Raw genomic sequence first — 26,979 nt, 5'->3', positions numbered from 1 at the left:
CGCACCATGGCACCGGGCCCGTTACCATACGTACCATACCATACCATGACGCTCCTAATGCCCGTCACTCCTGACCGCCTAACCGCTTTAGGCCAATGACGTAGACACTCTCCTATCAATTACCGGAAAAGGCTTAATGCGACCCACTAGAGTGTCTGTTAGGCTGCTGAGTCAGCAGTCGAGATCTCTCTGGACTTTTTGCGGGCGCCCTCGCAGTTGCGCGGCAACTTCTTCATCAACCGCCAGCAGGTGTGGCGTGCTGCAGGGAATGCTGTTACTATAATATATCGCTATTTTATCACCATGGATCTCTCGAGGCTCACGCGGCCCGCCATTCTGTGCCAGTGTTCTCGATGTTCGAGTTCGCTGGCTGCGCTCGAAAATGACTGGGCGAAGCTATCAAATTCCTACTCCCTCGTTGCGGGATGGCTAAGCGTCGATCTTCATCGGATTTCGATTTCGTCGGAGAAAAAGCAAGTGCCGCAGTCGTCGGATATGAACTTGTTACGGGGTCGCATCCTTCAGGAGATCTCATGCAAGCTCTGTCAGCAGAAATTGGGTGTCCTGTGTACACTGGAGAATGGGTAAGTGCAAGGGGATGGAAGAGACGAGGCAATTGATGTGCGCATGAGGGTGGCTAATAATTTGCAGGCCCAACATCTTTTGGAAGCTCGCGAAAGTGGCATTTAGGGAGATTGTGACGATGCGGACGGTCGAACCCATATTCAAAGAAGGAGCGCTCGAACGCATTCTGAATTCGACGACTAAAGAAGGACGACGGGATCGGACATCTATCCAGCCAGGTGCTCTGATACCTGCTGGTTCGACAGAAATGGATGGATATGACGTGTCTGTATCGCGACAAATCCAACATCAGGGCTTCAGCATCGATCACATTTCGAGTTCCGTCAATAATCTGCATGATACCATGTCGGAACTGAAACAGGCTTTCACCGCGCTTCGAATCGAATTGAACGGTCCTGGTCGACTTTCCCTTGAAACAGGGAACCCTTCGAGCAGCGATTACGATATGATAACGACGGTTTTAAGGGAACTCAAGTCGAAGTCGGAGGAAATCGAAAGACTAAAACTGGAAATGGAGGCAGTGAAATTGAAAAACCGGTACTTGGAAGAGCAAGCAGCGAAGCAGTCTCTACCTATGGCGGACATGGAAGGGGCACTCCCGCAAGTCCACAGTCCAAGTATACTGCATGGTAGCAGAAAACGTTCATGGCCAGATTCGTTTCCAAGTGGGCGCACGGAGCCTATTGCGGATTCTTTCGACGATGAAGGAGACATCTTCGATGATTTCTCCGCGGTGGATACGCCGATGCAGTCGATGAAGATCCCATTAAAAGATCCCGAAGAAGCTCGCAACATGGCAAACTCGATATATGCACAATCAACGCCAGGTTCACCAAGACTTAACGTTGAAGTCCCTCAACACCAGCAACAAACCCCAACCCTCGGTAATACGATAGATTCAGCACGCGATAGCAGCGAGCAGCAACATGCCATCATCAAGCGTCCGCGTGTTTCCCAGTCAGTGGATAAAACTCCATCCAACGGCGGACCCGGAAAGAGAGGACCAGGCCGGCCACGGAAATCAATTTCTCAACCCACAAAACCCGATCTCACGACCCCTAAGCCGTTAGCGCCCAAGCAAACTCCCTTAAATGAGCAGACCGTTAACGTCAGCGGTGGCTCGCAGAAAGAGCGCTCGCACTGGGACGGCAGTCCCGATGAACAACAATCCACAACAAGACGCGGACCAGTTCGGCCACGGAGTACACGTAGCCGATCAAGAGCACCATCAGTCCCGCCAGCAAACAGTCGCAAGAGTCGACATTCAGACACAAACGGGAACCATCCAGAACATGCCCCGCCGCCGCCAACCGTCGAGATCAAAGGGCAAGAGCCCTTGATCATCAAAGGAGAAGGCATGGGAGCCACGGATTCTAAAAAAGAGAACCCGCCTCAGAATACGGAAGAGGCGGAGAAACGAAAGGCGCGGGATTATATGGCGCGGATGGCGATGCAGCGGGAAGAAGCGATGGAGACGGAGGAGGCTCGATAAGATTGAAATGGAGTTGCCCTTCTATAATTGTATTATTTAGCTATTTTTCTTCGATTCTACCATTTCTGCTTGTATTATTGTCTTGGTTCTGTTGTTGTTTCGTGGGGGTTGTACAAGTACGACAAAAGTTTGGCCATTTTATATGTACGGATTGGTGTTACAGGTACAGGTATAGGTGGTAGCTAGCTAGATTGGTTCTAATCGATCAATTCTATCGACAGAGATAGTCAAGTCCAAAAATTCTATAGATGATCATGGTATCTACCCAAAACCATATATGCGTCGTTACATATTGCAAACAAATAGCTTACTTCACACACATAAACCCACAACCCTCTCTTGCCCGATCACAGGCCTTCTTCAAAGCCTGTTCCTCCGTATCCGTCCACTTAACACTCAACTCATCCCACGGTTTCCGCGAGTTGTACTCCTGGCGGAACGTTCTGTGCATGGCTTGTAAGCGGCTAACCTCTCGCGGGTCACCGGTGCCAGAGTAGACCATGAGAAGTGTACATGGGGGCAGGGATTCGTAGATGCGAGAGATGTTGGAGACGGTTTGGGAGACGGTGTCGGAGAGTTTGGGCTCAGCGGATGCTGAGTTATCGGTGGAAGTGATTGGTGTTGTTTCTTCGGGAGAAGGGTTTAGGGATGTCGATTCGTTTGCGTTGTTCGGGTCCGGGGCGCGATTGCACCATCCGCGGAGGAGTTCGAGTTCACGTAGACGGGCCCAGGTGAAGTCGACTCCACCTTGCGGGATGGAGGGGTTGCTTTCGTCGCCATTTACAACGGACGAAATGCCCTTCACAATTCCATCGTCGTCACTGCACCCAATGGCGGCGTTTGCATGTGCGCCGAACCCGCGCCCCGGGTTTCCCCAATCAACAACTGCACCTGTACGGCCTTCTTGCTGTTCGCTGTCAGCCGATGGTTTCCCGGAGCGCGGGGAGCGCGCGAGACGGCGGAAGATGCTCTCAGACGAGGCGTCACTGGTGCCCCAGCGTTCGCCTTTTTCGCATTTCAGCTTCACAAGGTCGAGCACGGCAATCGCGTCTTCGATCGAGTCATGACCTGCTTGGCCCTTCTGGATCTCCTTGCCCAGGTATTTCTGCGTGAGCCACCTAAGACTGCATTTAAGCGGCGGCCCGCGCGGGTGTGGGTAAATGATGGTGGTATCCACAATGAATGGGTGGGTAAGTTTTAATGCGTTCATGTCGGAATCGAGCGAGTGTCCGACCAATACGGTGCGAGGGGTGAGGATGGAAAGGAGTTTTTGTTGGATATCAGCGAGGGTTGTCGTAACGGGGTCCAGTTTTTCCTTCGTAATGCCTGAGAATCTGGTGAGGTAGTCGATTATGGGCCGTTCCGGTTTTACAAACTCATCCAGCACGGCTTCGCCGTCCCAGCGGACTAAGCTGACGCGGGCGAGTTCCGACTTGCCACCTTCTGTGATGCACATTTCGCAGTCCATGGCAAGCACGTTGTGACCCGCCGTCATGCTGCCTTGTTGGATTTCGGTATCGGGTATCTTTGCAGCTTCCAGACTCGGAACATGGGTGTCGACCCATCCATCATCGGTCGAGGTGCTAGTGCGCTTCCTGAGCTCTTCATTGGCGCGCTTTTCCTGGTCCGTAGGTAGGAGAGATGGGTGTAAGACGTAGTCGTTCTCTTGTAGATCATTCTTGGAGCTGATGAAAGTGGTGATTGGAGTCCGCTTCGGCACAAACTTATCTGCTCTGGCTGGTTTAGGGCCTTTCCCGCTCTCCTTAGTCTTCGGGAGAGAAGACATAAGAACCGCCTGAAGTGGAGAGTGGACCTTGTTGTACTTGGGGTCACCAGGCGTCTTCACAGGCCAGACATGCGGAAACATGTCTGCCAGAGGCTGCAATGGCTCCGCAAGGTTCTCGCGCGATAGTGAACGAGGGCTAAAGCGATGCGACCGGTCTTCCGGAGGAAGTCCTTGTTTCCACCTTTGGAAATCCTCCTTTCTGACGTCCTCCGAGTTCTCCTGCGTGTCGTCTGCCTCAGGACCGGCTTCCTGGGAATGCGAATCCAATGATATTGTCCCGTCAAACATTCCAGTTTCTAACCCCGGAACCATCAACACGACAATCTTCCGGACATGCCCTGGATATTTGATCGATATCCACTGCGGCGCGACACCATCCGCGAAACAATAGAGGAGCAGGCCCTGTAGATCCGCGATGCGAATCGACGACGATAACCTGCCCTCCACATACGTCAGAACAGGGTATTTGACCTTTTCACCGTCCACCCGCTTCTGCTTCTTGACCTGTTTGTCGGATTCGCCGCCGTCACCGTTTTGCGACTCTCTCGACTCTTCCGGAGCGCCGTCCTTGGGTTCTGTATCGGCGTTCTGGAGTTGCGTCAATAACTGTGCCACTCCGAAGCCATTGCTAGCTCCAGAGGTATCCTTGACTGGGTCATCATCGTCCGAATACTTTCGCTTTCCCATCGCACCGAGGATCGGGAATCGTCAATCGCGCGGCCGGGGAAAATCGACGAATAGCAAAATAAATCGTATAAGGTGTAAAAATAGTAACTTCTTTTCTTCGCGCGAAACGAGCGACCTCTGGTTTAGGCCGTAATTGGAGAAATTGCTTTTGCCTGTCTGTTATAACAGTTGACTAACTGACTTTTGCGGCACGTGATGATAGCTTATCGATAACATATAGCACTATCGTTTCCTAAGGAATACCCCCGGATAGAACGGGCAAAAAGAATGGGGTAGGGCGATAATTAGCCTTCTAATTCAATCTCAGAGCCGTGTAATTAGCTCTGAATTAATAAGTGTCTATATCACATTCGGTGCCTTTTTTCCATATCAACGGGTGTGGCGCGGATCATTAGAACCTCCGAGATCCATCTCCGGAGCGAAACCGGGCGAAACAGTACAAGTACAGTAATTATGGTAACGATCTGATAAGCCAAAATTCGCCATCGCCCATCAACCTTCTTCTGTCCCTCTTCGTGCTTGCTTTTTCTTTGGGCACTGGTCTGACATACAGTACCCTCTCTCTTATTTATTGCCTTAATCCCTCTCACCTACAAGGCCGGCCACTCACTTCTTCTCTACTCCAATACTCCAGCCACTGCCCCTCCATCAGATAACCCCTCCGATTGCGGTGCACTGCATAAAATTCACCACCACCATGTCGACCGTCCAAGAAGTCACAGACGAGGCCGTCTTCACCTCGTACATCTCCTCCATCCCCCCATCCTGCCTGCTCGTGCTTTATTTCCACGCGCCATGGGCCGCACCATGCGCCCAGATGCACACCGTCCTCTCCACCCTCGCGTCCCAATACCCCGTCACTACCCCGCCCTCCGTCTCCTTCATTAGCCTCAACGCCGAAGAACTTCCCGACATCTCAGAGGACTACGACGTCACCGCCGTCCCCTTCGTCGTTATCGTGCGCGGCGGCGAGGTCCTCGACGCGATCAGCGGCAGCGACGCAGCTCGCGTGCGTGACGCCGTTGAGAGTTTCGCCGGCCGCGGCGCTTCTGACGGTGGTGCTGTTGGTGCTCCGAAGAGCCAGATTCCGCCGCCGCTGAGTGCGACGCCCAGAGAGGATAATGCCCCCACGACTGCGACGCAGGCGCCTATTTCTGCGGAGCAGTCGAAGCAGGCGCTGTTTGCGAGGTTGGAGGAGTTGGTGAAGGCTGCGCCGGTTATGCTGTTTATGAAGGGGAGTCCTAGCGCGCCGCAGTGTGGGTTTAGTCGGACTTTGGTGGGGATTCTGCGCGAGCGGAGTGTTAAGTATGGGTTCTTTAATATCTTGGCCGATGAAGATGTGAGGCAGGGTTTGAAGGAGTATGCGGAGTGGCCTACGTTCCCGCAGTTGTGGGTTAAGGGTGAATTGGTTGGTGGTTTGGATATTGTATGTGCCATTCCCTCTTTCTATTTCTCCAGGAATCGTTTGCTAACTGATCTCGAACAGGTCAAAGAAGAGCTGAACAATGACCCGGACTTCTTTAACGATTTCTCTGTTAACAAGCCGGCTGGCGCTTAGTCGCATTCGAGAGCATCCTTATGTGTTAATCTACAAAAATTCCAATGGCAATTCTTAGCCGTGTTCAGTTGCGGTGCATCGAATTGTCTGTTTAGATGATGTTTTTCAGCGATTGTTATATCATCCTTCCAGTGGGCAAAAAAAAAAAAAAAAAAAAAAAAAAAAAAAAATGAAATGAAATGAAATCTCACAACCTTCAACTCTCATGGCTTCAAGATTCATGCTATATATACAAGATATCAACAAATTCTAAACTCTAGGCTTAACAAAGACCCAGAACTATACTATACAACACTTTCCCCTCTAGTTGCCCTCATATTCCTTTTTCTGTAACCTAATGCTACCCAGAGTCCCGCTGCAGCTGTTTATTCGGGTCTTCCCATTGCCCTGGCCAAGCCTCAGGATAGTCACGGATACTCCGCCGGAACCGAGACCACAGGCAGTCTTCATCGACATAGGCACCCGCAAGCCAGCGCTGACCGACAGCAGTATTGAATTGTCTCCGGGCATGGACGACCCGACGATTCTCGAAAATGACACACTGGCCGGGCTCTAACTTCAGTTCGAAGGTGTTTTCCCCGCGCTCGAGGAGCTCAGAGAAAATTTTGAGAGCCTTTCTGAACTTCTTGAATTCGTGGTAGTTCCTCCCAACGTGTCGAGAATGTATGGGGCCCTGGAACGGAGGGGAGTAGTTGACATGCCGAATCGGTGGAAACTCTGTAGGGTGCCTCATGGTTGTGGTCTCGATTACCGGCCAGCGGTTGTGATATATGGCGCCCTCGTGGTTGTACTCGTAGCAAAGTTGAACGTCGGTAAGAACATCAAACAAATCCGTTCCCATCTTGTAAATTGTTTTGGCCGCGTGGAAACCGTCCGAAAACATCGATTCGCCTCCGTCGCATGAGTTTTCCAAGCAATGGAGAAGCTGATAGCCCGGGGGCTCGCGCATGTACATTAAGTCCATGTGAAAGCCAAGGAATTGGTTTGTGTAAGCCACGTTCGTGGCCTTGGGAATACTGCGCACATCCCATGTTGGGCCGTAAAATGTGTTCCGGAGCGGACCCATGCGCGTGGCCAGCTTCTTGACCTCCTCACGGGAATCGGGGATATCCTTGACAAAGATGAGTCCAGTGTCACATAGATTCCGCATCGCAGTCGCAAACTGGACTTCGTTATTCATATAGTCGTCGTACGAGATCCAGAACTGTGACTTGTTCATCCATTCCCGATCCCAAGTCCGACGCGGCCTCGATGCAGCGATGAGCTTTGTCGTTGACTTGACCGGAACTATAAGAGTGTTTATGTCGTATCTTGAAGTATGGGATGCATCATAGCCAGGAATGTCATTGTTCCATTGAACGATTATTTCCTTGCCGTCAAACTCGATATTGCGCGGTTGGATCTCGTTTGGGATGTCCGACGTCCGGAAGTTGCGTTGCTTCGAGTGCGGATCGACACAAATGGGACATTTGCAAGAATCACGTAGAGCCGGAAATAAATATACTCTCTCACCACTGTTTCCAATACACACCTTGAAATGCGTCTTGCTCACAGAAATTCCCGCAGGCAATTCCTTTTCCAGCTTGGGATATTCCAGCCCGGCGTATTCTGACTTCACGGGAAGGGTTGAATCATACGCTGCCTTGGGTGGGCTTGTCGAACGGTGACCACGACGGAAAATGAAGGGAAAAGGACGAGTAATCGGCGGAGAGGAACGCAGGAGCCTGCCCAGGGGACGAGCCATAGTGACGGTTGACATTTTGGCCTCCTTCCCAGCAACAGGAAGCAGTTGGCGCTGACTCTGTATGTCGCGGGGGAAGGGAAAGAGATGCTTCTCCGCAGTTGATAAATACCTGTCAGCCTCAGGCAGAGAAACTTACCTGATGCGGATATGTCCGTAAATACCCGTACGCCATCATTACACATCACGTGCACGCATTGGCATCACCAAATCGAAATGCAGCAAAGATAATATTATTAAAAAAACGTCACAGCTGGGGGTATATTTAATCCCCCCTCCTGCTTCTGACTGATATTTCTTTCAATTGCCCTTCAGTTGTCCATGTTTTAACAGCGACTGTCTATACAGAGTGCTCTTCCTGTCACATTCATTATTTTCTCCATCTCCCGTCCGATGATCCCGGGGTTTTACTCCAAACTCCGATAGACTCCGATAGAGAAGATCCCAACAGAGCTTCACATGAATGTCTGCCGGGGGCGAGCACCTCAAGGATGAGGTAGATCTTCTCCTGTTATATACGAAGGATTCTTACTGACATTTTCCAGGGTACACGGCGGCAGGTGGTTCTGGCAGGTGGAATTGCCGGGCTTATCTCACGGTACCTCCAACTACCGAGACAAGATAATAGAAGAACAGCTAACATTGCAATTCTCTTAGATTTTGCATCGCCCCCCTCGATGTCGTCAAGATCCGCCTCCAGCTCCAAATCCACTCCATGTCGGACCCCGTGTCCCATCAACATGTCAGCGGTCCAATCTACAAGGGGACCTTCTCCACGATGCGGTCCATCTTGAAAGAAGAGGGGATAACAGTGCGCCACACCAACGCCCACCAAGGAACCAGAAAGCACAAACTAACATGCGAACCGGTTAGGGCCTCTGGAAAGGCAACATCCCCGCCGAACTAATGTACGTCTGCTACGGCGCCGTCCAATTCACCACCTACCGCAGCACAACCCAAGCCCTAGCCCAACTAGGCCCCTACCGCCCCCCACAACCCGTCGAATCCTTCATCTCTGGTGCCTTCGCCGGCGGCGTCGCAACGGGCGCTACATACCCCCTCGATCTCCTGCGCACACGCTTCGCCGCGCAAGGTCGCGATCGCGTCTACCTCTCCCTTTTCTCGTCCGTCCGTGAAATCGCGCGTCTAGAAGGTGCGTCGGGATTCTTCCGCGGGTGCACTGCGGCTGTGGGGCAGATTGTGCCGTACATGGGGTTGTTCTTTGCGACGTATGAGACGCTGCGGCCGGTGATGGCGGATGTGCAGCATTTGCCGTTTGGGTCTGGGGATGCCGCGGCGGGGGTTATGGCGAGTGTGTTGGCGAAGACGGGAGTGTTTCCGTTGGATCTTGTGAGGAAGAGGTTGCAGGTGCAGGGGCCGACGAGGCATATGTATGTGCATCGCAATATTCCCGAGTATCAAGGGGTGTTCAATTCTATTCGGATGATTGTGCGGACACAGGGTGTGCGAGGTCTGTACCGTGGGTTGGTTGTTAGTCTTATCAAGGCTGCGCCGGCTAGTGCAATCACCATGTGGTCCTACGAGACTACATTGAGACTACTGATGGAGATGAAGGTGGGTGCCGATCAGAAAGACTGAAGTCAATTCTGTCGCTCGGTTTGTATCATTAAGGAAAGTGACTGACTAGAATAATTATTCACATTGTAATTCTCGTATTTCTTGTAAAGTCAGGCATTCAAAGGTCGCTAAGGGGAAGTATGAACAAAAGGGGTTGTCGCAAACAAACATCTAAAGATGGACAGAGGAAAGTAAAAAGACAAGAAGCCAATATTAACAGGTAGACCATAAACAGGGCCCGATGGTAAGACCCGCTTAGTACTCGGCTTCCTCCTCGACGTCGGGTTCGCCATCGTTGGCAACCTCCTCGTAGTCCTTCTCCAATGCAGCCAGGTCCTCACGGGCCTCAGAGAACTCACCCTCCTCCATACCTTCGCCAACGTACCAGTGAACAAAAGCGCGCTTGGAGTACATGAGGTCGAACTTGTGGTCGAGACGGCTCCAGGCCTCGGAGATGGCAGTGGTGTTGGAAAGCATGCTGACGGAACGGTCGACAGGGGCCATCTCGCTGTCGGGAATGCGCTGAGGCTTCTGGTAGTTGATACCCAACTTGAAACCGGTAGGGCACCACTCAACCAGGTTGAAAGAAGCCTTGGCTTTGACGTTGGCCACGGCCTGGGTGCAGTCACGCGGCACAACGTCACCACGGTACAGAAGAGCGACAGCCATGTACTTGCCGTTGCGGGGGTCACAAACAACCATTTGGTTGTTGGGCTCGAAGCCTGTGGAAAAGTCAGTCCCTAAACTCACGCCAAAAATAATGCGGTCAACTTACATTGGAAGGTGAGGTCCTGGACTTTGAAGCTCTCGTGAGAGCTGCGACTGCTGGACACAACAGGAGCGTAGGAAATCAGAGGGTAGTGAATACGAGGGAAAGGCACCAAGTTGGTCTGGAACTCGGCCAGATCGACGTTGAGGACACCATCGAAACGGAGACTGGAGGTGACGGAGCTAACGACCTGGGCGATCAGACGGTTCAGGTGCTCATAACTGGGACGAGGGATGTCCAAGTTGCGACGGCAGATATCGTAGACAGCCTCGTTGTCAACCAAGAAGGTACAGTCCGAGTTCTCAATGGTGCTGTGGGTGGACAAGACAGCGTTGTAAGGCTCCACGACGGCAGTCGACACACGAGGAGAGGGGTAGACGGCGAACTCGAGCTTCGACTTCTTGCCATACTCAGTGGCGAGACGCTCCAACAACAAGGCACCAAATCCGGAACCAGTACCACCACCGAAAGAGTGGAAGACTAGGAAACCCTGCAGAGAGGAGCAGTTGTCTGGTGAGGATTAGCGGAATTCAATTGCACGCTGTCCATGAAGAGGGGTGTACCAGAAACACGGCGAACGCGGTCGAGGACATTGTCCACCAATTCCTTTCCGATAGTGTAGTGTCCACGGGCATCTGCCACCGGTCAGCCTCGTCTCAATATCTTTGAATAACACGGTGGGCGTACAGTTGTTGGCGGCATCCTCCTTTCCGCTGACCAAGAATTCGGGGTGGAAGAGCTGACGAAAGTTGCCGGTACGGACCTCATCAATGGGCTATAATCCATCAGCTTAATAATCCCTGGTTTGTTCCAATATCATCAGCTAGAAATACGTACCGAAGGGTCAAGGTCAACGAAGACCGATCTAGGCACATATTTCCCATTGCCGGTCTCGGCGAAGAAAGTCTCGCGGAAGCCACCGTCGCCAATCTCTTCGATTCTCTCCTCATCAATTCGACCGTCGGCCTTGAGACCGTGCTCGAGCAGGTACCTGGAAGGTGTGAGGAGGGAGCTGGTAGGGAAGGAGGGAACAAAAAGCGGTGAGAACATACAGCTCCCAAGCGCTGGTACCCAGCTGCGCACCAGCCTGACCAATGTGAATATGGCAAATCTAGAGTTTCACAGCACGATTAGCCTTGCATTTCCAACCGGTTGACATTGAAACGACGCGAGATTCCACGCGTGGTGATTCCGTGGTTGACTTGGGGTAACCAGGTTCAGGGGATAAGGGAGATGCGGGGATGGCAGTAAACAATGGCGATAAGGAATAAACGTACTTCTCCTCTCATAGTGACAAGTGATTGAGAAACAGCGAGATATGGGGGTAATTGAAGGTAGTCGTCGTAGTAGATTCAGTGGAATCTGGAGATAGGGAAAGCAGAATGGACCTGCTGGGCTGATTGAGAGGTTAAAAGGACCACCAAACATGCGGTCGACGTTGATCACCCACTTCATCACGTGACTCACCGCTCTCGCTTACATATACATCGTCAAGTTAACTTAGTTGACTACATGGTTGACATCTGATGATAGTTGATGATAGTAGTATTCACTGTGAAGGTCTTTGCACCAGACGTCTCCCTGTCACCTATGCAGCCACGTGATGAATCCGAACTTTCTTCCTTTGAAAAAAATCTTTCTGTGTACGCTGGAATTTTCCCACTGCTCTCTACCCATCTTCCCTACTGTCAGCAAGTGTCCTCCATCGAAAATGAGTGATCTTCTATAGTCTCAGTCTTCTTTCCTTGTGTGATCAGTTCAAAATGAAGCTGACACGTTCAGCAGGCCCCCCTAAGTGTCTGGCCCATAATGGCCGCTCTCGACAAGTTTCGTGAAGAATGCAAGTCAGCTTGGGAAAGTTTAGGGCTAGATACCAAGTCAATCTACGAAGAGGTGTCGAGCGATCCAGAGAATGCGATTGACTTCAATGGATTGCCAACATGCTGATACAGTTGTTACACTCCGACGGCTTCAGGGTCGAAAGAGTGGTACCTCTACTGGCTACTGTGCTTTTTTTTGGTGAAGTGGACGAGTTGATCTGGGTGAACGCTCAGAATGCTCTCAACAAACCCACGCCTAAGGCGCCATCTCCAAGTTCAGAATCCTCTAAACTCGAGGGCTTTGTTGGGGTGGCTTTCTGGAAGAAGGATCGCTCGCAGAACCATGTCGCGAGCCACTTCGTTTACGAAAGACTGCACATACCATCAGGACTACAGAAAGAGCAGCGAATACCTACGTGGCACCGTAAACAACCATTGTAGATCCCTCGGGCATAGGCAAGAGTTTTGTCGTGAAACAACTCTCTGTCAGTCATCATAAAGATGTTATCTACATCAACTTGTCGGCGGGGACTGCAGGAGGGTATCCGAAGAGGTCAACTGTCGCGGATATCATCGACACCTTTTCCAAAGAGGACGTCGACACCTGCACTGCCCCATGGAAGATGTTTATTGTTGCGGCTTATTGGGACTATCATTTGCTACAATGCGGGCATTTCTCCTGAGGATCACTTCAAACCTCAAGTGAGCAACGATGGATACCACGATCAGCTTCGGTTCGACATCAGGCGTTATCTCGAAACGTTTGCAGGATGGCGAGTCAGAGGTGAACGTCGCGACTAAGGACTTCATCACGAAGAGGAAAGAAAGGATCAAAGGAACCAAATCATTGCCGGATGGGACGTCAATGGAGAACGAATCTGGTCCAATAATTGTGGTCTGCCTGGATGAAGCTAGGCCGTTACTTGACGACGAAAAAAGAGACGCTCCATCCTGTCTCTTCCGTGCGTTCCGTCAGGTGGTCAATGAGCTGTTTGACGAAGAATTGCCGAACGACCTCGCTCGTGATTTTCATCCATTCCAATCTGCCGTGGAAACTGCCTTGACCCCCAACTATTCGATGTTCTGTGTCCTCTTGGCCGCCAGTAGGCACATGAGAACACCGAGAGAGAAGTTGGAGTGTGTGCGTGCTGTACTTCCTGCGTTTTTTCGAGGTTCGATCGACATAGGTAATTCAGGTGAAATGGTGGCGGCGATGATACTACTCATAGCTATTGATTCGATGATCAACACGTTGAAGCCCAGCACTGTTATGGTTGGCCAGTTTCTCCATGCACTGCTCGGAAAGAAGCCCGCCGAACAGATGAAGAGCCAAGCCGACGAATACGATAGGCTCGCAGAGATCTGGGACAAAGGAACAGTTTATTTTAATCACTTTTTTCCGCCCGCTGACGGAGATGACCCCAAGCGTCACAAACAAATACCCCGATCAGCTTTACCAAAGAGGTGTACAGGCGGGCCGCAGCTCTCTTTTTCCCGGAAAACTTCCCGGGCGTGGACATCGGCATACCCGTTAAGCTCGGTGACGGCGACTACACCCTCATCTTCATCCAGGTGAAGAATTGGGTCAATGGATCGTTGATTGACTTGATGAAGACGGAAGCGGAGAGCTCAGCCTACACTGGAGCGGAATATCTCGACGATTTCAACCGGTGCTTTGGCTTGATGATGAGTCTGTTTGAGAAGGATTCACGCAGCAAAGGATTCGCCGTGTGTGGAGGCCCGAAATGGGGCAACAAGCGGCCTCTGGACTCACGTGGAAGACTTAGGCAGTGGATTGGGCTTGACAAGAGTTCATCATAATCAGAAATAGTAGTGTTTAATAGTATCGATTGCAATGGAATAATATATAAAACAGACATCATTATATGTCATGTCCATATCCACATAATATCCACATCCTCCCCTCTTCCACTCATAATTACTCGTTCTATATATATATATGCATTGTATATCCGTATGTACCAATTAACATCAAAATAAACAAAACGAAACCCAAACCCCTCTCAACTCAATCGTCAGCTCTTCTCATCCTCAACATGAGCATGAGCATGCGGACTCCGCCCCCTTCCCTCCTCCAAATCCTCCTGCTCCCGACTAGCACTACTCCTCCTCCTAAAGAACCCCCTCCGATGTAACGACGAGGAAAGGCTCAGATTCCCATGACTCTCGTTCGACGGTCTACCATCGCCATGCGAAGGCACGCTGAGATTGCTGTTCGACCCACCAGCCGGCGTCCCCGCACCGCGTCGAGAACTCTTCTTCGAGGACTCGCTGCGTCGCCGCTCGGATTCTTCTTCTTCTTCTTCCTCGCGGATTTCTTGGATGCGGCGCTCCGCTGTTTCGCGGTTTGTTTCGCGGACGATGTCTACGTCTATCCGGTTGTCGTATTGGCGGTCTTCGAAGACGTCGCCGAGGATGTCGCCCGAAGCCATTTCTGACATGCCCAGGGAGAAGTCGACGTGTTTACGGGAGGCGGTGGAGTCGCCGCGGGCTCGGGCGGCGGCCGTGTTCATGCCCTTGCGCAGGATGGAGGTGTGGCGGGCGGGGTTGGCGGAGGAACTACCGGCGCTGCCGGGGGGGTTGCTGTTGTTGTCTGGGCCGACGGCAGGGGCTGGCCTCAGTGTATTGTTGTTGTTGTTGTTGTTGTTGTTGTCATTGTAGCTAGGTGGGGGTTGGGAAGGGGGAGCGCCGTGCCAGTTGACGTGGACGGGGAAGCCGACGTGGGCACCCTGGAGGTTCATGCGCGATCCTTCAATGCCGATCTCCTGGAGGGCGATCATGAGCATGCAGATGAACTTGTTGCGGCGTTGCAGGCGCAACCCCTCGTTCTGCCAGTTGGACTTGTAGAAGAAGACGACGTTGAGCGTGATGCTGAAGTTGTCGGTGACCTCGCGCATTTCAGTGAGAACGTTGGGCTGGAATTCGCGGCTTTCGCTGCGGACGAATTCGACGAGGCGTTGGCGGAGGCCGTCGATTTGTTCGAGAGTCGTGCCATATTTGATGACGATGGGGACGGCTTCGGCTAGTGCGCCGGAACGGCGTTGGTTGAGGATGAAGAGGCCGTTGAGGTATGTGTTGGGCGCTTGCACGATGTGGCCTTGCATCTTTTTGAATTCAGTGTAGAGGAGCGAGATTTGCTTGACGAAGTAGTCGTCGCCTAGACCTGCGTCTCCGGAGTTACCGTACACCGTGACACGATCGCCAACGTCGAATGGGTGCTTCACAAAGACGAAAATGACCGACTGCAGGAATTCCTGCGCCGTCGCGGAGAATAGCCAGGACAGGGCGAGGACACTAGAACCGGCGGACGTGAGAACACCAGCGGCCGACGTCGAAATCAACGTCAGAAAGACAATCAGTGAGATAACCACAACGAAGAACTCCAACACGTTGTCCAGACGAGACACCACCGAGTCGAGATCCTTAAGCGAGGCTGTGATGGACTTGCGCTCTCGCCCGGTCTCCACACACGACGCCTCCAGCTCTTCCATGGAGATATCGCCGTTCATGTCGCGGTCGAACATGGCGAACGCCGCGTCTGCTTCTTCGTTGTTGTCAAAAGCCTCCTTCAAATCACCAGAGAAAACAGTGTCGAATCCGTCGCGCGCAAAGGTCCGATACAATCGGCGAGCCAGCACCTGGCAGCCCGTGGTGGTGCGCAGCAGGGTCAGGACGACGGTATGTGGATGGGTGCTGTTGGTCGCCTTTTTACCGGTAAAGTCGGCCGCCACGGCTCCTGCGACATCACCGACCTTCTGCAGCGTACCCTTGGCCACACCCTTGGCCACACGCTGCGCGCGTCCGGCGTAGCGCATGGGAGTGCGGAAGCCATTGCCATCGCCCTGGGGAGCAGCACTCCTTTCCTCAAAGTCGGCGTCCAGTTGGGTAATCTTCTCGCGGGAGTAGGTGTAGAGCTTGGTCAAGCTGCCAATCTGGAACTTGTTGATTTCAATGCGGTCCGAGTACGTGCGGAGATGGAAGCTCATGGCGATCAACTGGATGAGGAACTTTTCAATCAGGTTCAGGATGGTCCAGACGAAGAAGGAAATGATGAGCTTGTTGACGGTGTTCTCCCAATCGCGCGTACGCCCGTCATGGTCGACGTGGTGGTTTTTCATGGTGGGGAGGAAAGAGATTTCCACGCCCAACCACCAGAAGAAGATGGTCGCATGGAGTTCGAGTTGCTTGGCCAGGTCGCGCCATTTCTTCGCATTGTTGGTGAAGATACTAGCCATGATTCCGACGGGGATGGGGAGTGTTTTGGCCACAATCTGTTCAGTTAGCTGTGTTCATTGTCATCCTAATGGGGACTGGGGACGTACCCTTCCTGCCCACAAGGTCAACCAGACGATTTCCAACCAAACCGAGAACCACAGTAACTCGACGCCTCCAACACTGGCATTGGGGAACGCCAAAGCACCGACCAGCAGGGGAATCAGCAAAAGCAGGACAACGGGAACAATGTAGGTAAAGTATCGGAGAATAAAGCTCGACTGATGGAGCTTCTTAATGAAGAGAGCGAGCGTCGTGTTGGGTTTTTCCGGAGGGTTGTAAACAGCCGCCTTCTCGTGCAATGGGTTAGTCGCCTCGTCAAACTCATCGACATTCTCCGAGCGACGAGACCGGCTCCGCGCGGCGGAACTGGAAGACTTTTGATCCCTGTCGTGCTCATCCCGGGTGGACACGGAGGCCACCCGTTCAGCCTCCAACAACGCCAGATCATCCTCCAAACGCAACGACTGCTCCCGGTTCGCAGACGGCGAGCGCATAGCCATCAAATCACGGTCCAATGCGGTATCAACCCTCAGGTGCCCGGAATCGCTGGGACCGGACTCTTCGTAGTGGTCATTGCCGGAGGGGGAGATGGCATCGTCATCGTGGTGGATGTAGTCATTCTGGGCGTCCTTTTTCTTCTCGTCTTTTTTATCATCTTTTTTATCGTCTCTCTTATCGTCTCTCTTATCGTCGTGATATTTGGGTTCCGGGATCTCCTCCACGGGGGTCGACATACTGGCGCCAGGCCAGAGATAGTCGGGAATTAGAGTGGTAAGATATTAAAAATGAGTAAAAAATAATAAAGGAAACTAAACTAGAAGACGATGTTAGCGAGAATTCCGGGTCAATGGGCGAACGCCATGATAATAAATGAATAAATGAAGGTGAAAAAAAAAAAAAAAAAAAAAAAAGAACAAAAAAAAAAAAAAAAAAAAAAAAAAAAAAAAAAAAAGCTCCGACGACGCACGAGCCGATCAGGGGTATATTAACACGGGACACGCAGAGACTGAATTCCCCATATAACAGATAATGCGCGGGCCCGAGTTAATAGTTATTTATGTTTTTTGTATATGGCTGACTCGTGGTGTAAGGAGGGTATTACCTGAAACAGTGTACTCTGGAGTGGGATTAAGAGTAGCTGTAGCTGTAGTATAGCTGTAGTGTAGTGCAGAGTAGTTGTGGAGACACTAGCACTGCATCGAAGATGAATGAGAGATGAGATGAACGAGGGTAAGATAATAATAATATGTACAATCAGGAGAGAATGGAAGAAATGAGACAAAAGAGATGAAGAGAAAGAGAAGACAAGAGAGAGAGAAAGAGAGAGAAATGAAAAAGATAAGAAAGGCAAAAAACTGGAGCAAGAAAACCGCGATGGCAAAAGCCGTGGATTGACTGGTTGCCGATCTCGCACGTACTAGAGAAGGGTCAGATCCGTGCTTATATTGATCGATCGGTGAGTTCTACCACTGACATTACTCAATCTGTACTCTGTAATGTACTCGGTACACTATCAATTGTTTACAATATTCTTTTCTCACAACACTACATGTTCTAATAATACAAATATAGTTCAAGTTAAAATAGCTCGGCAGCGTAAATTACCGTATCGCTTCCGGTGGGTCTTTATAACCCAGTGGGTCAGCCGTCAAAGTATGAGACGGTGGCCAATTTTGTGTATTTTTATTGGCTGCCATCACTAACAAGTGGGGTTGGTCAATTCTAGAAGAGCTGCAGACCGCATTGTGGGGACCGTATGTAACGGCATTACGCACCCCAAGCCGGCCTAGATGCATCTATACGGCTTGTGTATTGTATACTACGTAGAGTTGTGATAGAAGACTGTCACCCATTTCAACCAGCAGAGATGTATGTATGTACTATACAGAGTACTCTGTACTCACCATGAGCACGATACACCACAGCATAAAAAGCAACTGATATCACCACTGTCCTGACATCATGCTCTGGCCATTGACTTTCCCGGGGATCTACTGACCAATCACGCCTCTTCCATATTACTCTTGGAGATCCTGTGTTCTATTCGATGGACGCCCCTGTACTGGTCCTTGGTGCAATTTGGAGACGCCACTGTACGGATAGGTATATGTATGTGCCCTTGCTTGGTGGGCAATTACTCGCTGGCATTTAAGCGGACCTCTTGACCCAGTTGTATAGTACGAAGTGAGTACTCCATACTTAATTAACCCTACTTCCGGGCACACCGAGCATATGCATAAGTTTGCATAATCCTGTATAGATGAATCTCGGATCAGAATAATCATCACTCATGGCATAATTTGTAGTCCTTGAAAAATATAGTTACATAGAAGGTTATCACCCGACTTTTTTTCTTTTTCTTTTTCTTTTTTTTTTTTCTTTTTTTTTTTTTCTTTTCTTTTCTTTTTTTTTCTCTCCACGGTATAATGAAGTATCCCGTACATACACACACAATCTGGATTCGAAATGATGAGAGATCTGAAGAAATTCAGTTGAACAGACAAAAAAGAAATGTAAATGAACGAACATGACCAGTCCGGCTGAGATAACCCCCAAACACCCGCTTGATATCACACTATGCAGAATGGAAACGAAAAAGAAAAAATAAAAAAAAATAAAAATAAAAATAAACGACAGACTGGAGAGTATCACCAAAGTAAATGCGAATCAACCGAACACCGTAACGAATGACAAAACAAAACAAAACAAAACAAAAAAAAAAAAAAAACAGACTCCGCAAAATCGACAAATCTAGTCTATCTCCAAAGCTAGTAAGGTTTGCGAGGAGTCACTGGATCTGGATTGAGGGTAGGCGTATGTAGTGGTCGAGGGGTCGCGTCAGAATCATGAGTCTGGTCGAAATCCTCCATCTCTGACTCTGTCTCGGGTGCTTCCGTCGTCTTGATAGTTGGTGTGTCAGGTACAACCATGGAAGCATTCAAGTCATCCTCATCTTGCTCGAACAAGATAGGAGGCGTTAGCTGACCTTTGCCTCTGATCAGAGTCCCCGATCGACTTCTTTGCGTAGGAGAGTCGATTTCGGTACTCTGCCCAGAAAGCGACTGCCGTCGAGATCCCGCCTCTGGAGAAGGGCTGTGTCGTAGACTAATTTCGCCGTATTCTGAAAGGCGAAGCTTATCCAGATCGCTTTCTAACTCCTTCTCTACGTCAGATGGTTCCTCGTCGATTTCACAGACCTCGTCAGAGCCCCGACTCTGGCTTCTCCGCAATGATTCCCGTTCCTTTTGGAGTAGCTCCTCGCTGCCGCTGACCACGCTGCCCCGACTGTTGGTTCGCATCATCTCGATCCCCAACTTGGAGCCAGGTCGATTGCCTCTGCTCTGCGGGCTGCGCGTCCGGGATGGAGTGTTACCAAGCTCCTCATCCTCATCGTCCCCAGACTCTGCGCATTCGTACCGTTTATTCTCCAACGACTTCCGCTTCGCTTGGATAGACTCGCTGGACCGCTGTTTCCGAGGAGTGAGACCACCCGACGCATTCATGACTCCTGGAGCCGAGGCAGAGTGGAGCAAATGTGGCACCGGCGCAGTTTGTGATGGTAATTTGGGATCAGAGGCCGCATCATCGGAAATCCCTAGACCACCTTGGCTCTGGCTCCATTCGTCGGCTTGGCGACTGATGATAACAGGAACATCATCAGTTTTGACAGACTCCGTATCACCAAAGCTGCTAATAGAGTCTTCACGACTTGACCCTTGATAGGAACTGGAAGGCACATGAGCAAATCCAGAAGACGTAGTCGAACTTGGGCTGTCTTCACGGTGACGAGAAAGATGGCGGGGAGGAGCAGTCGGCATTGGCAACGGTTGAGAAGGGTTGTAATCCTTAGGGGGAGGCTTCCATTGACAAAACTGGCAGAGCGCTTCGGTAAGCTTGGACAGAGTAGGAGGCTTTTCGATCAACGCATCGAAGTGATGCGTTTCTGGCAAGTCTTTAAGATAACCGGTCACGGCAATGATTGGGGTATGGCGATTGGCACTTCGCGTCTCGCGAACCATGCGCGCAAAGTCCGCCCCATTCAGTTGAGGCAGTTTGTACTCCGTCATGATAATATCGAATTGCACTTCACTAAGAGCGTAACTCGTAGCCTCCGCACCGTTCCTCGCGGTAATCGTTCGACAACGAAGCTTCTCAAACAATCGCTCCATGACAATCCTTGAGACTGGGTGGTCCTCGCAGATGAGCACATCCAACGGACGGAAGAAGGGTCCATCGAGAAGATTGATTTGAGAAAGACGTCGGGAGCTTTGACGACGTCGTTGAACCTTGAGTAGCGCCTTGGTGCGGGGGTCCTCATTATCCGACGATGACGGGGAGGCATCGAATAACTGGCTTCGGCGTTTAGAGTGACCTGCAACGTAGGACTCCTTCGCAAGGGACGAGGGCAATTCACTTCCATCCTGAGAGCCCACAGTCTGAGACCTTGCCCGGGTGGAAACTCTGCTTTGACGCGGCGGGCCGGAAGGCGTTTTGTCAGGGGAGTGCGTCCCCATTCGACTAGGCTTTATGGGTGACGACCCTGTCGATGGCATTGCACTTCCTGTTGTAAACGTTCCACTCGACTGCTGCGAATTGGCAGACGAAGAACCCGATGTCTTCCTGCGCTCGTGGTTGTTCTGGCCTGTGCTGAACTGGACCAAAAGCGGCGAAGAGGGTTGCGATGGACGACTGGGCGACGAATTGGCTTGGCTCATGTTAGACGGAGAAGACGGTCGATTGCCCTTATTTTGCGACATAGCCCGCTGCAGTGGCATCGGTAACGGGCTTCCCTCCAGAGAAGGCGCAGGCGCAGACGGAGATTGTGGAGTTGCCTGTGACTGCGGTGCTGGTATAGGCTGCTGTTGCTGGGTCGGCGGCGGCGGCGGCGGCGTTGGCCCTTGAGATTGAGGTTGACCCGGAGCGCCCGAGGTGGATTGACGCTGTTGAGCATGTAATGCTTCTTGGCGCATTTTTTGAATCTGGTCTTTATTGGCCTTCTCCAGCATTGGAAGGTTTTTGAAAGAGAAGGTACCAAAGTCATCCCCGGCAACAGGCTCGCTCAGTCTCCTGCCACGCGAGTCACGCGAGTCACGGACATGTGGTGGAATGGACAGAGGCATCAAAGGCCGCTTCATCGAGTTGTCCTGGGAGCGAACCTTGAAAAGTGCATCGTGCGGGCGATCTGGATATGGTCCGCTAGTCAGCGGTTGTTGCGGCGACGCTCCATCGTCCTGCTCGTCCGCGAAAGCTTGGTCTGTCGCCCCACGCGGATCAAAATAATCCGTGTCTTCAGGGTTTTCGATGTTGGGGACAAACTGAGCCTTATCCTCCAGAAGAGTATCCCAGTTCACATCAGAGAACCAAGGATGACTGCGAATCTCAGATCCACCATTCGGAAACTTCTCATCGACATTGGCTCCAAGTCGCTCTCGAGGGTTAAGCGTCATGAGCTTGTTCACTAGATCGATAGATTCCGGAGTTGCTAATTCCTCGAGCTCTTCGGGCCAGTTGATTCTTCGGTGAAGGATGTTGTCGAATACTTCATCCGGCGTGGCAGCGTTGAACGGCGGGTATCCGAAAAGAAACTCAAACATGATACATCCCAGCGACCACCAGTCACTGATCTCATCCTGACCAAGTCCATTGATAGTCTCCGGTGCGAGATAGTCTGGAGTACCCACGAAGCGTCTGTTCTGGTCCTCCGGATCAAAGAGCGCCATCAGTGGCGGCATCATTGACTGTTGCGGCGGTGTGCCATAAGACGTCTGGTTGCTGGCGGTCGGCTGCAGGGGATGCAGATATGGAGAGTCACTAGCTTCACTTTGGCCATCATCTTCCGTTAGATTGCTCGAAAATCGGCCCGGGAACGGGGCTGGGCTGATAGCATCGCCGCTCTCATTGAGAGAAAACCCTCGAAACACGTTATGCAGGTTATCGCTTCCTACACTGTCACTGCGATAGCCAGACTCTCGTCGCGAGCTTTGTCGACTGAGACCACCCTGGCTAAGACTGAAGTATGACGGCTGGGTCATGCTGCTCGCGGCATCGTTCGGGGTGATCAAGGGCGTGGAACCTGGCGAATGACCACCTTGGAAATCGAACGACGCAGATCGCGACGAGGTCATCGAGGTCGCGCGAAAGGGTTCTTGTTTAAGGGGATCGGGTGTCGACTCGTTCTCATTCAGGCTCTTCAAAAGGCGCTTTTGGCGTCCCACGAGACCCATACGAGACAATCCAAAGTCTGTCAGTTTGAGGTGTCCAGTCTGGTCAATAAGTAGATTGTCCGGTTTGAGGTCACGGTGGACTATTCCTCTTCCGTGCAGGTGTTCAACCCCCAGAACCACTTCGGCAATGTATTTCTTTGCCCAGTCTTCGGGGAGACCCCCCAAGACCTTCACAAGAGAAGCACAGTCGCCCCCATTTAGATACTCCATCACCAGATAGAGATAGTCTTTGCTGGAGAAAGTCCAATAAAGTTTTGCAACAAAATCACTTTCCCCTTGCCACATCATGATCGCCCGCTCAGCCTTGACATTCGTGGTCTGGTTCTTGGCAATCATATCGGCCTTCTTGAGCACTTTGATGGCAAAGTATTCACCAGTCGTTTTCTTTTTGGACAAGTACACGCTACCGAAAGCACCTTTACTGATAGGTTTGATAATCTCAAAGTCCTTTATCGATGGAGGAGCAGGACGTGGCTGATGCTGGGTCATCCGGGGCGACACAGGCGGCTTGGCAACATCCGAAGATGTTGCGGACGACTGGCGCCGGTGATGGGTACGGTGGTGAAGATAGTGAGAATGGTGGACCGCAATTTCACTTGCATTTGTAGATGGCGAGGCCATGGGAGACGGTAAGCTCTCGGCACCACTCGACATACGTGGCTTGGGCACCCGCAACGGGGAACGGGGCGCAGCACTCCTGCCAGGAGACGGCTGCCGCTTGGGGGAGTTGGTAAGGCCTGGGAGCACCAAGCTCTTGCGTTTGCGCTCAAGACTCCGATCGGACGACGGGGACTCAGTCCGCATAGCTCCTGGAATGGCCGACGACAGAGCGCTGCTATCACTCGTTTCGCCAGCGTCGGTGTCGGTCAGCGAAAGGCCACGCCGTGGCTGTTGCGAAGTACTCAGACCGGCCACGCTCTTGAGTGAACGTGGCGTGGGACACTCCATCGGACTGTTCGGGCCGGTAGACATAGCAGCAGACGATGTCCTCCCCTCGGGTGGTGGCACTTGGAACGTAGCAGGCGCATTACGGATAGACTCCGTCAACGCTGATGTCGTAGGATGACGGGGTGATGGCATGGCAGGTGGTTCTGAGTTAGGCTTCGATACCAGCTCAGCAGGGGGTTCTCTCTCCTCCTCCTCCTCCTCCTCCTCCTCCTCCTCCTGTGGGGGAGGAGCTTCATCTTCTGAACAGGAAGAATCGCTCAGTTGGCCGGCAGCAATGCGCTCGGCCTTGCTGAGGGCTGCTGTGATGCATTCTTCGACCAGAACTGTGTATTCAATGCGGATCCGCTCAGCGTATTCGACAATTTTGCGGTGGCGGATAACCGCATCCACCTTGGCCTTGCAGACCTGCTCTGTGTCCATCGACAAAGCCGCCAAGCCCTGCTCTTGTTCCAAGGTGTTGCTACTCGGAGACTGCCATTGAATAACCTGAGAAATACGCGACTCGGACTGGGGTGACAAGGTTCGAAAATCGTCCGGGGTATCGGCACGGGTTTCTTTGATGATTGGCATGTTGACCTCCATGGCCGTGTCGCACAAATCAAGGATGAGTTCCACGATACGGGCCAGTGGCCGTCGCACAGCGAATGAGCGACCCCGAGCATGTCCCGCGCTCGACGTAGAATGTTCTCTTGACCGGGGAGGTGTCGCAGGGGCGGAACTGGAACCGGACGTAAGCCCTGACGATGGCGCTGAACTTGCCGGCGAAGGCCCAATAGGCAAGCCCTTGTACTCTGGTTGGGGAGTGACAACGGTAGTGGGAGGAATGGCGGGGGCGATGGAGTTGCCGTCGCCAGTCAAAGGCCGACTCTGTTGGACTTCGAGTGCATCCAGCACTTTGACGATAGCATGGCGATGCTCATTGAGGTTCTCCTGGGCGATTTGGACATCCATCTCGGACCGATGCTCTTGCAGACAAAGATCCGAATGCTTTTCAAACCACCAAGGCGTGATCTGACGTTCACAGATGCGACATAGGATGGGTTCCGGTGCTGGATGCTTGGATGGATCGGGTTCGTTTGCCGCTGCCTCCGCCAGGGTTGTCAGGTAGTTTGCCAACACTTCTGCACCAACACCCAAGGACTCCACCAGGAGCGGGGGGAGGTCGATGGTCACTTCTCTCGGCTGGGTGAAGGGCCGCAACATCCACATAACCTAGAGCAAGTCCATGTTAGTTGTCTTGATCGTAGAGGAGGTTAAAGAATGGCATTTACATGGCCCACATGGCTGGATCCATCAGTCGTACGATCGAAAACCATGATTCCTTGCGCCTCCATGTCGAGAATGCCATGAGCATACTCTTCTTCTGCCTTCTCGGGCGGCACCTCCTCAGCTTTCCCCGGGACTTCTCCCTCAGTAACCCCCGTCTGTCCTTCCTCCGACGGTCGTGACTTTGGGCCATACTTCAAGAGAGAGTCGCGACCCATTGGCACGGCAAAGCGAATAAAACGACTGCGCGAATCATCCACCTTCAAGGACTCAATGGCATCCTGAAACACGTCCTTATTCCCGAGCAAAAAGTCTGCAATCATGCGCCCTTCAACGGACTCGGGAGCGGTCCCCACGACCTGTTTCCACGACGGACTGACCCATTTGATCCGACCATCGAGATCCAAGTCGACAATGACATTCAGGGTTTGTTCCGCGGCCTCCTTCAAATCTTCACGCTCTTCTCGCATATCATCGCTGATCGAACGGCTCATTGGTGGGAATTTCGGGTCGACACTCCGGGCCTCCTGCCGTAAGGCAGTAACGGCCGGAGGAGCAAGGAACTGGGAATTCGGTGTGCCATTGCCCGCCATGCTGAATAGACAACACGAGGACGTTGGCTAACACGGGGGACGGAGAGGATTTTGGTAGAATAGTCGCAACAAAACGAACGAATCGAAGTTTCGATACCGGACGGACCGGGGTTGGCCCTGTCGAGGGATTTGGGATATTATGAATTCATCCGTAGCAAGCGGGCTAGTTGGTCATGACGAAATGATAGCACCGAAGATGGCGAGGGAGAGTATAGAAGGGAGGGATGGCAGGGAGAGTCAGGAACCCAAGATGACCTCACACTTTTTTCGGGTAAAGAGGTCAGCCAGTCGCTCAATCAAGACACACGCCCTCCCAACAGGAACGGCGGGATTTCGAGGTGAAGCAGTATCAGGAAATATTCGGGAATCCGAGAGACGCTAATCGGAGATCCCTGTAGGAGGAAGAAATTCGACAGAGGGGAAAAAAAAAAAAAAAAAAAAAAAAAAAGAAAGAAAGAAAGGAGGGAATCCGTCTGTGCGGGGAGATGAAAAAGCGCGACGACCGGGAAAGGCGCCTTGTCAACGCGAACAAGAAGCCAGCCAGGATGATCGACGACGGCCGTTTCACCAGATGAACGCCGAATGGGACGATTGTAAGCAGTAGGGATGGTAATAATACACCCGAAACGGAGAGAGGAATGGGAGGGAAATAAACAGACACAGAAGAGAGAAAATGCAGAGAGGAATTTGGAGAGCGTCGAATGACAATATATGGGAGGGAGACACAGCAATAGAGGTAAAACCGTAGAGGAGGGAAGATAATAATGTATGCTGTGTATGGTAATGCCCGTGTATCTGGACTGTTACTTACGGCTGGAAATACACGGTGGATGGAAATAATGCAGGTCGCACCACCGATGCAGCACAATTACTAGTATTTACTAGTAGTAGAAGGAGCGATCATGCTATTATGATCTATCCAGGAAAGGATTCATCAGATTCATATATGGGTTGCCTTTAATCGACTGAATTCAACGTCAGAGCACCGCTGAACTATGATCTCCGTAGCAGTATGGATACAACAACGTAGGAGTACGATTCTGGATACTATTCCTTTCAAGTTGGCCTGTGAATGGCCAGTTTACTCCGGCATCATCATCCATGAATTCATCGCATCCATGTCTCGTGTCGAGTGGAGAGGCGGTTGAGTTGTAGTCTGTCCCCGGCTCTATATGGCATCTCTTCTCCGATCTTATCAACACCACGATAACCGATGAGTTTTAGCACTTCTACGAATGCCCAGAAAGATTCAATTTGATTGCATTGTACTTTTGATCCCATCCCGGCAAGCATCCAGAACAGAAAAACCATCCCGGACAGTACATATAGCTATCCGAATCCCCTGTCTGTCTCGACTCCTCCCGGGGACTTCTGTAACCCGGCAATCGTTCTCATCCTGAATTATTATTCGCCATGGCTGTCCACCATAGACCAGAAAATCAGATACAAACAGACAGGGATATAGACTCTGGCCCGTGGTGATGATGTTGATGTACGCCATCTCTGGACGTCTGGACATTGTTCCGACCACAGAATCGGAAGGCCGTCACGCCACGCCAATTGACCATGGCCATTATGCTCTGTCACCAACCCATGGGTCCTCCCTCCAGGCTTAGTCCAATACCAGAGAAATTGT

The 26,979-nt window shown here is 51.6% G+C and overlaps 9 protein-coding genes across 9 annotated transcripts; 4 read left to right on the top strand and 5 right to left on the bottom strand.

Moving 5' to 3' along the window:
* Positions 1–303: 303 nt before the first annotated feature.
* ASPGLDRAFT_25243 (uncharacterized protein) lies at positions 304–2,077 on the top strand (the record flags this gene model as incomplete). The annotated part of the gene is made up of 2 exons (XM_022543468.1): positions 304–584; positions 652–2,077. 2 exons carry the CDS (start codon positions 304–306, stop codon positions 2,075–2,077), a joined length of 1,707 nt encoding a protein of 568 aa, XP_022401245.1.
* A 186-nt stretch (positions 2,078–2,263) lies between these two features.
* On the bottom strand, positions 2,264–4,550 carry ASPGLDRAFT_25242 (RNA exonuclease; the record flags this gene model as incomplete). Its single annotated transcript, XM_022543467.1, has 2 exons — positions 2,264–2,288; positions 2,389–4,550. 2 exons carry the CDS (start codon positions 4,548–4,550, stop codon positions 2,264–2,266), a joined length of 2,187 nt encoding a protein of 728 aa, XP_022401244.1.
* A 492-nt stretch (positions 4,551–5,042) lies between these two features.
* On the top strand, positions 5,043–6,245 carry ASPGLDRAFT_148450 (PICOT family protein). Its single transcript, XM_022541963.1, has 2 exons — positions 5,043–5,976; positions 6,037–6,245. The coding sequence occupies exons 1-2, from the start codon at positions 5,248–5,250 to the stop codon at positions 6,106–6,108; spliced, it is 801 nt and encodes a 266-aa protein (XP_022401243.1). The 5' UTR covers positions 5,043–5,247; the 3' UTR covers positions 6,109–6,245.
* Positions 6,246–6,499: 254 nt separating this feature from the next.
* Positions 6,500–7,594, bottom strand: ASPGLDRAFT_108616 (putative Gamma-butyrobetaine hydroxylase subfamily; the record flags this gene model as incomplete). Its single annotated transcript, XM_022539543.1, has 1 exon — positions 6,500–7,594. A coding segment is annotated over one exon (1,095 nt), but the record flags the coding sequence as incomplete, so codon positions are not given.
* A 718-nt stretch (positions 7,595–8,312) lies between these two features.
* ASPGLDRAFT_57543 (thiamine transporter TPC1) lies at positions 8,313–9,448 on the top strand (the record flags this gene model as incomplete). The annotated part of the gene is made up of 4 exons (XM_022548263.1): positions 8,313–8,345; positions 8,395–8,447; positions 8,507–8,660; positions 8,723–9,448. 4 exons carry the CDS (start codon positions 8,313–8,315, stop codon positions 9,446–9,448), a joined length of 966 nt encoding a protein of 321 aa, XP_022401241.1.
* A 234-nt stretch (positions 9,449–9,682) lies between these two features.
* ASPGLDRAFT_66122 (tubulin alpha chain) lies at positions 9,683–11,485 on the bottom strand (the record flags this gene model as incomplete). Its single annotated transcript, XM_022548984.1, has 7 exons — positions 9,683–10,149; positions 10,203–10,706; positions 10,760–10,831; positions 10,884–10,971; positions 11,034–11,187; positions 11,249–11,307; positions 11,474–11,485. The coding sequence occupies 7 exons, from the start codon at positions 11,483–11,485 to the stop codon at positions 9,683–9,685; spliced, it is 1,356 nt and encodes a 451-aa protein (XP_022401240.1).
* Positions 11,486–13,220: 1,735 nt separating this feature from the next.
* ASPGLDRAFT_46446 (uncharacterized protein) lies at positions 13,221–13,770 on the top strand. Its single transcript, XM_022546446.1, has one exon. It carries the CDS (start codon positions 13,257–13,259, stop codon positions 13,590–13,592), a length of 336 nt encoding a protein of 111 aa, XP_022401239.1. The 5' UTR covers positions 13,221–13,256; the 3' UTR covers positions 13,593–13,770.
* Positions 13,771–14,052: 282 nt separating this feature from the next.
* On the bottom strand, positions 14,053–17,046 carry ASPGLDRAFT_125828 (Mechanosensitive ion channel family; the record flags this gene model as incomplete). The annotated part of the gene is made up of 2 exons (XM_022540592.1): positions 14,053–16,308; positions 16,360–17,046. The coding sequence occupies 2 exons, from the start codon at positions 17,044–17,046 to the stop codon at positions 14,053–14,055; spliced, it is 2,943 nt and encodes a 980-aa protein (XP_022401238.1).
* A 2,034-nt stretch (positions 17,047–19,080) lies between these two features.
* On the bottom strand, positions 19,081–25,343 carry ASPGLDRAFT_35039 (protein kinase RIM15; the record flags this gene model as incomplete). The annotated part of the gene is made up of 2 exons (XM_022544500.1): positions 19,081–24,696; positions 24,756–25,343. The coding sequence occupies 2 exons, from the start codon at positions 25,341–25,343 to the stop codon at positions 19,081–19,083; spliced, it is 6,204 nt and encodes a 2,067-aa protein (XP_022401237.1).
* Between the last annotated feature and the right edge of the window lie 1,636 nt (positions 25,344–26,979).

This window comes from Aspergillus glaucus (genome assembly GCF_001890805.1).
Source record: "Aspergillus glaucus CBS 516.65 unplaced genomic scaffold ASPGLscaffold_9, whole genome shotgun sequence".
Taxonomy (NCBI): domain Eukaryota; kingdom Fungi; phylum Ascomycota; class Eurotiomycetes; order Eurotiales; family Aspergillaceae; genus Aspergillus; species Aspergillus glaucus.
This window is presented reverse-complemented; position numbering and strand designations above follow the sequence as displayed.

Coding starts and splice junctions, on each gene's coding strand:
- ASPGLDRAFT_46446 (XM_022546446.1), top strand. CDS start 13,257: ATGATCAACACGTTGAAGCCCAGCACTGTTATGGTTGGCCAGTTTCTC.
- ASPGLDRAFT_148450 (XM_022541963.1), top strand. CDS start 5,248: ATGTCGACCGTCCAAGAAGTCACAGACGAGGCCGTCTTCACCTCGTAC. Junction 5,977..6,036: donor TGGTTGGTGGTTTGGATATT/GTATGTGCCATT, acceptor GATCTCGAACAG/GTCAAAGAAGAGCTGAACAA.